The following is a 13,224-nucleotide window of genomic DNA, read 5'->3' on the forward strand; positions in this document are numbered from 1 at the left end:
GTGGAATCGTATTCAGCGTTTCAAAACCTAAAAACCCAAATACATTTTGTGCAAATTGGTGTCTGTGGTGAGATATAAATGTTCTTTATATTCCGTTACCATATTGCAGTTCCACTTAAAAATTAATTAATACTTTTATTCAGCAAAGATACCTTAAACTGATCAAAAGTGACAGTAAAGACATAATGTTATATAATGTTTCTTGAGCAGCGTATTAGAATAATTTCTGAAGGATCACCTGACACTGAAGACTGGACTAATGATGATAAAAATTCAGCTTTGATCACAGGAATAAATTACATTTTAGAATATATTAAAATAGAAAAACAGTTATTTAAAATAGTAATAATATTTTACAATATTACTGTTTTTACTGTATTTTTAATCAAATAAATGCAGCCTTGGTGAGCAGAAGAGATTTATTTGTCTTGAAATGTAGTCTGTCAGCAATTTTTATTGAGAAAAAATATTTCATTAGAATATATTTAATTTCATAAGATATCATTTCATAAGATTTCATTTCATAAGATTTCTTGCACTGCAATATCATGACAATTAAGCACATTTTACTTTATAATTCACATTATTTTAATGCAAAATATGTTTGTGTCAATAATTATTTTATTTTTTATTATAATTTGAAGCCAGTACAACAAATACTACCATGAGGTTTAATATAATTGTTTAAAGCACTTTTTCCACATAAATATTAATGATCCTAAGAACAAGCTTTACTTCAGTGTACTCAACATCATCTCACGTACCTGCGCTGGTTCATTTCTTCTTCCCCTGCCTGGTTCTTCCCAGGACCCCAGCTGTGTCTGCGGAATGGAGAGGGCGATCGGACTTTTGACCGGAAGAGAGAGGCGGAGAGCGGCACCTCAGTTAACCTGTCTTTGGCCTCCTCTTCTGCCTCCCCTCCTTGCCGCACCTCCTCAGAACTTTCTGCCGAGGAGCTGGGATGCCCGACGCTGGCTGTGTCGTCTGTGGAGGAGCAGGAGACAGACACCTCACTCGTGCTGTCACCTCCCCCTACTGCCTCCTGCCCCTGAGAAATAAATGCCAGTCAGACAACAATTAGCAAAGAGTCTTTTTGTTCAGACAGATGAAAAAAATAACTACATATTAAGACTGGCTATAATCTGTCAATGATAAATAGAAAGTGTGCAAAAGAAAAATGGTTCAACTAAAAGAACTCAAGCATTAATGCTACCAAAAATGCTATTAAAGGGATAGTTCACCCAAAAATGACTTTTTTTCTTCAGTCGAACGCAAATTATGATTTTTAACTGGAACCGCTGCCCTCTGTCAGTCAAATAATAGCAGTGGATGGGAACTTCAACTATAACAGTAAATAAAACTTGCTTAGACAAATCAAAATTAAAACCTGCGGCTCGTGACGACACATTAATGTCCTAAGACACGAAACGATCGGCTTGTGCGAGAAACCGAACAGTATTTATATAATTTTTTACCTCTAATACACCACTATGTCCAACTTCGTTCAGCTTCCTGTTAGTGAGGTCAAAAAACGCATTCTGTTGACGGAAGTGATGTCTCGCCCATATACTTCAATGAGCGTGAGACATCACTTCCGTTGTCAGAGCGCGATCCGACCTCACTAGCCGGAAGCTGAATGAAGTTGGACATTCAGCTTCCGGCTAGTGAGGTCGGATCGCGCTCTGACAACGGAGGTTTTCTACAAACGGAAAATTATATAAATACTGTTCGGTTTCTCGCACAAACCGATCGTTTCGTCTCTTAGGACATTAATGTGTCGTCACGAGCCGCAGGTTTTAATTTTGATTTGTCTATGGAAGTTTTATTTACTGTTATAGTTGAAGTTCCCATCCACTGCTATTATTTGACTGACAGAGGGCAGCGGTTCCAGTTAAAAATCATAATTTGCGTTCGACTGAAGAAAAAAAGTCATCTACATCTTGGATGCACTGGGGGTAAGCAGATAAACATCAAATTTTCATTTTTGGGTGAACTATCCCTTTAAGGGTATTTGAAGTGATTTATTTTTTAAAAAAAGTGTTTCACATCAGGATGGAGGGGGTATCCTACAAGTTTTTATCTTCTGTTTTTGTAGATTAAAAGTAGCATTGTGTTGATTTTCTTTAAACATTCTATATTGACCAGTCTTATTTTAGGGTGTGTTGACACACAACAAGTGTGAACACACCCTTAGTATTATTTATATTTATCCCCCCTTTGTCATTGGTCGGTCAAACGCCCCCAAGTTCGCACCATTGGTTGAGCCGTTCAGGATGCTCAAATTTATTTTGGGAAAATAAACCACCATTGACTAATTAGAAGAAGGTATTAAAACATCAAAAAATATAACACTTCACCTATTTGATTACGTAGGGAATGTAATACTTAAGAAAAAACTGAAGACTAAAGTTTGAAAAGCTTGCATTGACAAAAGTATTTGAATTGTTATTGTTTTTAGAGTTTTTTCCTTCAAATTGAATCTTTAATGATCATAACCAAGGCAAAATGAGTCTGCCAGGCCAAATGATGCCAAGACATCTACATGCTGACTCACTCACTCCGACTCACTCGCTCACACTGACTCACTCGCGCACACCGACCGACTCGCTCACTCCGACTCACTCGCTCACTCCGACTCACTCGCTCACTCCGACTCACTCGCTCACTCCGACTCACTCGCTCACTCCGACTCACTCGCGCACACCGACTCACTCGCGCACACCGACTCACTCGCGCACACCGACTCACTCGCTCACTCCGACTCACTCGCGCACACCGACTCACTCGCGCACACCGACCGACTCGCGCACACCGACCCACTCGCTCACTCCGACCCACTCGCTCACTCCGACCCACTCGCTCACTCCGACCCACTCGCGCACACCGACCCACTCGCGCACACCGACCCACTCGCGCACACCGACTCACTCGCGCACTCCGACTCACTCGCGCACTCCGACTCACTCGCGCACACCGACCGACTCGCTCACTCCGACCCACACGCTCACTCCGACCCACACGCTCACTCCGACTCGCTCACTCCGACTCGCTCACTCCGACTCGCTCACTCCGACTCGCTCACTCCGACTCGCTCACTCCGACTCGCTCACTCCGACACACTCGCGCACACCGACTCCCGCGCGCACACCGACCGACTCGCTCACTCCGACCCACACGCTCACTCCGACTCGCTCACTCCGACTCGCTCACTCCGACTCGCTCACTCCGACTCGCTCACTCCGACTCGCTCACTCCGACTCACTCGCGCACACCGACTCACTCGCGCACACCGACCGACTCGCTCACTCCGACTCACACGCTCACTCCGACTCACTCGCTCACTCCGACTCACTCGCGCACACCGACTCACTCGCGCACACCGACTCACTCGCGCACACCGACTCACTCGCGCACACCGACTCACTCGCGCACACCGACTCACTCGCACACACCGACTCGCGCACACCGACTCACAACACTCAATACTCACTCACTGACTCACTCATTCACTCAACTAACGATTATTTTGATAATCGATTAGTTAGCCGATAATTTCTTTGAATAATCAATTAAATGGATAAAAAACCCAATTTTAAAAAGCCCAGACTGTCAGGATGAGCCTTAATGCAAAATGGAAATAATTGCGTGAAATTTGTAACACTTACAGATAAGAACAAATCAGTACAAATAAAGTTTTGCGCTGAGGAAACACATCACACAATAAACAAAACACACATCCGTCAAAGCGCCTGACAGGGAAAGCCATGTTAAACATTACACTGATGCATTAGCTCGAAGCTTAAAATTAAGAATTCTAATGTTTTTGGTAGCTTTAGATGCATTTTGACCTTAGAAATGTATTATTCAGTGCTGTAATTTGATGCGACTGGCAGAAATTTTCCTTGCAAGGTGGGCAGATGCAACTAATCGATAATGACATTCGTTGTTGATTTTCATTATCGATTATCGTCGATTAGTTGTTGCAGCCCTACTCCCTTCATTCACTCACTTCATTCATTCACTCACTTCATTCATTCACTCACTCACTTCATTCATTCACTCACTCACTTCATTCACTCACTCACTCACTCACTTCATTCACTCACTCACTCACTCACTTCATTCACTCACTCACTCACTTCATTCACTCACTCACTCACTTCATTCACTCACTCACTCACTTCATTCATTCACTCACTTCATTCATTCACTCACTTCATTCATTCACTCACTTCATTCATTCACTCACTTCATTCATTCACTCACTCACTTCATTCACTCACTTCATTCACTCACTTCATTCATTCACTCACTTCATTCATTCATTCACTCACTTCATTCATTCACTCACTCACTTCATTCATTCACTCACTCACTTCATTCATTCACTCACTCACTTCATTCACTCACTTCATTCATTCACTCACTCACTTCATTCACTCACTCACTTCATTCATTCACTCACTTCATTCATTCACTCACTTCATTCATTCACTCACTTCATTCACTCACTTCATTCACTCACTTCATTCACTCACTTCATTCACTCACTTCATTCACTCACTTCATTCACTCACTTCATTCACTCACTCTCAATTTTTTTTTCAATTTCAATTGAGCTTTATTAGCATGACTGTGAATCACAATGTTGCCAAAGCATTAACATAACATATTATATATAAATAATAAAACGAACAAACAAAACATATGTATACATCATGTCATATGTAACATATCCAAGTAAATGAATAAATAAAGCAGGTCTCCCTAGAGAGTCATCCATCTTTAATATTGTGAATGGCTAACACATATTTTGCAGCTAGTGCAGCTGTGCTATCATTTTCAAGTATGAAGGACATTTTCTCAGTATCACTCATTTCAATGAATGATGGAATCAGTGTTTCAAGTATGGGGAGAAATGTTTCTCTTACATTGTGATATTTAGGACAGAGGAGTAGAAAGTTTTTCTCATCCTCTATTTGCTGTAGATCAGTGTCTACAGATCTTCTGCTCTCTCGCTGTCCATGTTTGTCTACGTCTTCCTCTCTCAATTTCTAGATCATGGTCACGTAATCTGTATTTGGAGAGGATTTGTCTTTCTTTAAATTGTTTCATTAATAGATAATTTGCCAATGTAGTGGTTCTATTTAGGATCGAGTAACATTGGAGTTTATTTTGGAGGTCAAAATGTACTCACTCACTCAACTTAACTTCACTCACTCACTCACCTACTTAACTTCACTCACTCACTCACTCACTCACTCACTCACTCACTCACTCCACTTCACTTCACTCACTCACTTCACTCACTTCACTCACCCACTCACTCACTCACCCACTCACTCACTCACTCACCCACTCACTCACTCCACTTCACTCACCTACTTCACTTCACTCACTCACCTACTTCACTTCACTCACTTCACTCACTTCACTCACTTCACTCCACTCACTCACTCACTCACTCACTTCACTCACTTCACTCACTTCACTCACTTCACTCACCACTTCACTCACTCACTCACCTACTCACCTACTCACCTACTTCACTTCACTCACTCACTTACTTCACTCACTTCACTCACTCACCGACTCACCTACTTCACTTCACTCACTCACTTCACTCACTTCACCCACTTCACTCACTTCACTCACTTCACTCACCCACTCACTTCACTCACTCACCCACTTCACTCACTTCACTCACCTACTCACCTACTTCACTTCACTCACTCACTCACTTCACTCACTCACCTACTCACCTACTTCACTTCACTCACTCACTTCACTCACTCACTCACCCACTCACTCACTTCACTCACTCACCTACTCACCTACTTCACTTCACTCACTCACCTACTTCACTCACTTCACTCACTCACCGACTCACCTACTTCACTTCACTCACTCACTTCACTCACTTCACTCACTTCACTCACTTCACTCACTTCACTCACCCACTCACCCACTCCACTTCACTCACCTACTTCACTTCACTCACTCACCTACTTCACTTCACTCACTTCACTCACTTCACTCACTCACCCACTTCACTCACTTCACTCACCTACTCACCTACTTCACTTCACTCACTCACTCACTTCACTCACTCACCTACTCACCTACTTCACTTCACTCACTCACTCACTCACTTCACTCACCCACTCACCCACTCACTCACTTCACTCACTCACCTACTCACCTACTTCACTTAACTCACTCACCTACTTCACTTCACTCACTCACTCACTCACTTAACTCACTCACCTACTCACCTACTTCACTTCACTCACTCACTTCACTCACTTCACTCACTTCACTCACTTCACTCACTTCACTCACTTCACTCACTTCACTCACCCACCCACTCACTCACCTACTCACCTACTTCACTTCACTTCACTCACTTCACTCACTTCACTCACTTCACTCACTTCACTCACTTCACTCACCCACCCACTCACCCACTTCACTCACTTCACTCACCTACTCACCTACTTCACTTCACTCCCTCACTCCCTCACTCACTCACCCACTCACTCACTCACTTCACTCACTCACCTACTCACCTACTTCACTTCACTCACTCACTCACTCACTCACTTCACTCACTCACTCACCCACTCACTCACTTCACTCACTTCACTCACTCACCTACTCACCTACTTCACTTCACTCACTCACTCACTCACTCACTCACTCACTCACTCACTCACTCACTCACCTACTCACCTACTTCACTTCACTCACTCACTTCACTCACTCACTCACTTCACTCACTCACTCACTTCACTCACTCACTCACTTCACTCACTCACTCACTTCACTCACTCACTCACTTCACTCACTCACTTCACTCACTTCACTCACTCACCTACTTCGCTTCACTCACTCACTTAACTCACTCACCTACTCACCTACTTCACTTCACTCACTCACTTCACTCACTCACTCACTTAACTCACTCACCTACTCACCTACTTCACTTCACTCACTCACTTCACTCACTTCACTCACCCACCCACCCACTCACCCACTCACCCACTCACCCACTCACCCACTTCACTCACTTCACTCACCCACCCACTCTCACTTCACTCACTCACCCACTTCACTCACTTCACTCACTTCACTCACTTCACTCACTTCACTCACTTCACTCACCCACCCACTCACTCACTTCACTCACTTCACTCACCCACCCACTCACCCACTTCACTCACCTACTCACCTACTCACCTACTTCACTCACTCACTCACTTCACTCACTTCACTCACTTCACTCACTTCACTCACTTCACTCACTTCACTCACTCACTCACTCCACTCACTCACTCACCCACTCACTCACTTCACTCACTCACCTACTCACCTACTCACCTACTTCACTTCACTCACTCACCCACTCACTCACTTCACTCACTCACTTCACTCACTCACTTCACTCACTCACCTACTTCACTTCACTCACCCACTCACTCACTTCACTCACTCACTTCACTCACTCACCTACTCACCTACTTCACTTCACTCACTCACTCACTCACTCACTCACTCACTCACTCACTTCACTCACTCACTTCACTCACTCCACTCACTCACTCACTCACTCACTCACTCACTCACTCACTTCACTCACTCACCTACTCACCTACTTCACTTCACTCACTCACTCACTTCACTCACTCACTCACTTAACTCACTCACCTACTCACTTCACTTCACTCACTCACTTCACTCACTCACTCACTCACTTCACTCACTTCACTCACTCACTCACTCACTCACTCACTCACTCACTCACTTCACTCACTTCACTCACTTCACTCACTCACCTACTCACCTACTTCACTTCACTCACTCACTCACTCACTCACTCACCTACTTCACTTCACTCACTTCACTCACTCACTTCACTCACTCACTCACTTCACTCACTCACTCACTCACTCACCTACTCACCTACTTCACTTCACTCACTCACTTCACTCACTTCACTCACTTCACTCACTTCACTCACTTCACCCACTCACCCACTCACCCACTCACCCGCTCACTCACTTCACTCACACACACACACACACACACACACACACACACACACACACACACACACACACACACACACACACACACACACACACAGTAACCTATGATCTCCTACACCTAAACTTAAAGAAGTCGTGAAGTTCCTTGGTGTGAGGTTTTGATGAGTCTATTGTGCCAAGCACTGGTGGCGTGAGAGACAAGGTGAAGAGGATTTGAGCTTTTGACACACATTGAGTTTTTTGTTGGTTCTCTGGGTGGGGGATGAAAGCCCTCTATTCACGGGCCCCTGAAATAGCTTCTATTGAGCATGTGTGCAAGGAAGCAGAGGGGGTGGTTTATAAGGTTGTGTGCATGAGGTTTAAAAGGGTTCTAGAGAACTTATAACCACGTGAGCTAGTGGAAATAAAACCCTCCAGTGCATTTTAACATTTAGGTGTCCTAAAAATCAGAAAAAAAAAAAAAAAAAAACTGTAGTGACATGATCACAAAAAATGGCCAATTCTGTGATCAAAGGATATGTATCATTTACAGTATCATAACTACGAAAAAACACTGAATTTGAAAAAAAAAAAAAAAAAAAAACACTGAATTTGACCACCATTTAATTCTGCCTTCAAAAGACTGGTTAAAAACCATGACATTAACTCACAATTATTTTGTCCTATTGACAGCTATTGTTTTATATCTAATCTAACAGTACTCTAATGTTTGAAAATCTCTGTGCTAAGACATCACTTTTACTATTCCTCATACTGAGGTATGTGATTTTTTTAAAGCTCTTAACCCTTATTATTAAACTTGCATCCTGCATTTTGTGCTGAATTAACCCTCTACTTGCACAGCTTGTTGTGCTCTTTTTCAATCAGCCTGACACTAACTTTGAATTTTTTTAATTAAAATAAATAAATATTAATTGCAAATAAATAAATATTAATTAATTGCAAATAAATAAATATCAATTACAAATAAATAATTATTAAATAAATAAATAAATAAATAAATAAATAAGCAAGCTATATCTTAGGACCAAAAGGAAAAAAAAAAAAAATCACTCACAAATGTCCAAGCAACTACCCAGAAAAACCACATAACGTCCTCTGTGGCAAACAACACTCTAGAAAAATCTAGTTAGTTTTTTTTCTTTCTCTCACCTTTCTGAAGACGTTGTCCTCTCCGGTGTCAGGACTAAGAAATCCATCTGTATCGCTGCCTGAGTCTCGATAAGTGACTGTTTCTGAATTGCAAGTGTGAAACTCTGGATACTCTGAACTCTCTGCAACAAACATAAACAGACATTTACACAATGACAGACAAATTTAAAGCTACTTTAAAAAGCTGTGTGCTAAAAAAAAAAAAAAAGAAAAAAAAGAAAGAAAAAGCTAGTTTATCCAGTTAAAGTATATGATAAAAACCTCCAAATAAGTTCTCTTACTCAAGCACAATGTCCTCTTAAACAAAAAAGTGAGATTTCCCCTTCAGAACAGATCTCTGTACAACAGCACATGTATTCAAGATAGCAAAGTCTGACAAACGTGATAGAAGTTTGACGCATCTGTCAGTACCATACCATCGCGTGGGTAACAAAACCATATCACGTGGGTGACAAAACCATCATGACAAACCTCAACAGATTCCATAACCTAGAAAAAAATTACCGCCTGTTTCCTTCGCTCTCTCTCGCTTTCACTTTCTTCTACCTTTTTTAAGCGCAACACATTCTCTATGTACGCTTAGTGTAAGTGAACAGGATCTGGGATCAACACTAGCAGATCTGTCACAAGAGTGTGAGCTTTGTCAGCTGTCTAACTGCACACAGATGGCTCCATGTCTTGGGAAGTGAAGGAGGGGTTTCGCTAGGACCACTACAGCTGCCCGTTCTCACTGTGTGTGTGTGCTGTTAATGAATGAATGCTGTAGTAAAAGCAAACGTCATTTCAAACAACTGAAAACATAAACGCAGGCCACGACAGGCCTCTGAGAAGAACGTCAGCATTTACTATCTATGAATAATCACAGTTAAGTTTCAATGACAAAAGTCTCGTCGGAATGTTTTTGACATGATTCATTTGAAGGTGATGCATGCATGGGAATTGCATGGAAATTGAAAATTGTAAACACTGTGGCTCTGTGTTTAGTGTTTAACATTGTTAACAAAGAATAAGAAGCTGAAATAAAATAAAATAAAATAAATAAAATAAAATAAAATAAAATAAAATAAAATAAAATAAAATAAAATAAAATAAAATAAAATAAAATAAAATAAAGTGGTTTTACCATTAAAAAGAAATGAAATTAAAATATTTTTAGCATGGTAATAAAATAAAAAAAAAGTATATTATATATATATATATATATATATATATATATATATATATATATCATTAAAAACAATTTAACCCTTATGTTGTGTTCAGGTCATTTTGACCTGGAGAGGATTTTGTTTTTCATGAATGTTATTGCATTGGACTAAAACTTACTGACTTTTTTTTTTTTTTTTACACATGGTGTAACTACTTCCCAAAATTTTGGGGATAATTTTTGTACTTTTCTGGTACTTTTTTCCCACCTTGTTACACTTGTGATGTTCCTGTTCAAAAATGATCGGCCTACAAAAATAGCTAATAAATCTCTCGTTATGCTATATTATCACCAAATATTCAATTCAACCTTTTTGTCAACTTGTTTTCTTTCAATTACGACAGGTTTTGTATTTATTTTTGGAGGTTTTGGTCATAGGCCTCATTGACTTAAGCTTATGCACCTCAGTTTTGAGTTTAAAAAAAAAAAAAAAAAACATTATTTGTGGATAATTTTGTTAATATTCAATAAAATATGAATAAAATGCACTGTTTATCATTATCACACAAGTGTTTTAATGTTTAACCAGGAGTTTTGTTTTTAAATGCTTTTATCTTGTGCAAAATGGAAAAAAGTCACACAGGCCTCATTGAAACATTCAGAGAAACATTCAGTGTTCAGGAGCATGTTCATCATGTTCATATTCATACATGTACATGTGTGCTTGCAAAGATAAAGGCCTTGGACATGTGAATGCCCTACCACACACACAACTCACACATGCATGTACACAAACAAACTATTTTAAGTACTGCAGGCTTTCTTTTTCAGAGAGATGGCCTACAATCAATCATTTTCAAAAAGAAACACAAAACCTGTCCCAATTGAAAGAATTCAGAGTCACAAGTTTGACTTTGCTCCATTTTGTACAAAATAAAAGCACTTCAAAACAAACTTCATGGTTAAACATTAGAGCACAGTAGTTTGATAAACAGTAGGGATGCACGATATAGCAGCCACCATATTGCTATCAGCCGATATATGTTCATTTTTAATGATATCGTTATTGATCCAATAAGAAAATTTGGCCGATATATTAAAGCTGATAAATACTGGATTATTTCCTTCAGCTGAGACACTTTAGATGTGTACTGTTCGCCATGATGGTTTTGAATTGCTTGAAATATAATTTAAAAATCAAAAAGGAAAATACAGTCAAGTGCAATGTACAGCGCAAGTCTGTCATATTATAATGATAACATTATAAGTGTGTGCCTGTGACATATGGCTTTTAATGGTGAAACGTTTGTTTTGTAATCAGGCAAAAATTATATAAAAACTTTGATTTAGATTTATAGGTTAATATATCGGTTATCAGCTTTCAAATATAAAGAATTATCGGTATCAGCCAAAATGTTCATATCGGTGCATCCCTAATAATTTATTTCAGATTGATAAAATGATCCACAAATAATGCTTTCACTCAAAAACTGAGATGCATAACCCCAGATCAATGAGGCCTACAATCAATAAGTTCCAAAAAAAAAAAAAAAACCTGTCCTAATTGAGAAAAAAAAAAAAACCCCAAAAAAACAAGTTGACAAAAAGACTGAATCCAATGATTTACAAAGCAGTCATTTTTGACCGGGAACACTAAACATTATTTTATTTTTAGCATGGCTTTCAAAGCATTGTACTGTACTCAACGCTGTTAAATGCAATGAAAAGGTTTCATGTGATAAATAAGTCTCATCTTGCTTCCTGCATTTATAACAATACATCTAGTCAGGGGAGTCTAACTGGAAAAAAGAGCTATAGGTCACTTATATTCACAATAGGACAAACAAAACCTTGTCACTTTTCATTAAATAGGAGATATCAGGTGCTGCTTGTGTATTGAAGGTGAGCAGTCTTCAGAGTACGTACAAGTAAATAAAAAGTCATCTACACAAGCACTTGCCTATTTTCTGTTCCATACTTCATCTGTGTAGATGCACTTCAATGTTTACAAGCAAAGTTCCCGCTTTCCTAAGAAGCTAGCCAACCATACATATTGTATAGAAGCCTTAAAGGTACAAAAGTCAAACAGCCTGTTCAATTCTAAGGGTCAGAGAGATGGTGGAAATGTTTTTGTTTCAAGGAACTATGACTAACATTACAGCCTTACTGTATCCTGCCTACATAGACAGCACCCCGACAGTCATGGAACCTCATAAGTGAGCACACATGCCACATAAAATAACACTCATCACATGAAGTGCATGAGCCATGTGACTCACAAATGATTCAAATAGAAAATGACGTTAACATTTTGCTAAGCTTACTTCATAAGCATTAAAAAGCATTAAGATCATAAAATTAGACTGTTTTAAGAGAAAAAGTCAAAATATTTTAGTATAATATATACTTTTGAACAGCAAATCAACATATTAGAATTATTTCTGAAGGATCATGTGACACTGAAGACTGGAGTAATGATGCTGAAAATTCAGCTTTGATCACAGGAATAAATTACATTTTAAAATATATTCACATAGAGAACAGTTCTTTTAAATTCTAAAAATATTTCATAACATTACTGTTTTTACTGTATTTTTGATCAGCCTTGGTGAGCATAAAGACTTATTTCAAAAACATAAAAGAAAATATGAATTATTCCAAACTCTTAAATGGTAGTGTATATTTATAGTTGATATTTCTCTGGACTCATTCAGTGTTGCCTCATTTATCTACAGGGTTAAATTACAAATTAAAATATGATCTTCTGAGTAATTTGTATAATTCCATTTAAAGTCACAAGCTAAAATGAGACCAAAACTACGTAAATAATAGTATTGCTTTACACCTTTGACAATATGATAGCAGGGATGTGTGATC

The 13,224-nt window shown here is 39.5% G+C and overlaps 1 protein-coding gene across 8 annotated transcripts in view; it reads right to left on the minus strand.

Moving 5' to 3' along the window:
- LOC137030830 (A-kinase anchor protein 13-like) overlaps window positions 1–13,224 on the minus strand; it is a 107,899-nt gene that overhangs the window by 41,497 nt on the left and 53,178 nt on the right. For all 8 annotated transcript variants that reach the window (XM_067401278.1, XM_067401277.1, XM_067401276.1 and 5 more), the window contains 2 exons: window positions 9,201–9,322; window positions 765–1,048 (listed from right to left, as the gene is read on the minus strand). In XM_067401278.1, the coding sequence (XP_067257379.1) occupies window positions 765–1,048; window positions 9,201–9,322 (406 nt within the window). The remainder of the gene's footprint in view (window positions 1–764; window positions 1,049–9,200; window positions 9,323–13,224) is intronic.

Source organism: Chanodichthys erythropterus, chromosome 11, assembly GCF_024489055.1.
Source record: "Chanodichthys erythropterus isolate Z2021 chromosome 11, ASM2448905v1, whole genome shotgun sequence".
Lineage (NCBI taxonomy): Eukaryota > Metazoa > Chordata > Actinopteri > Cypriniformes > Xenocyprididae > Chanodichthys > Chanodichthys erythropterus.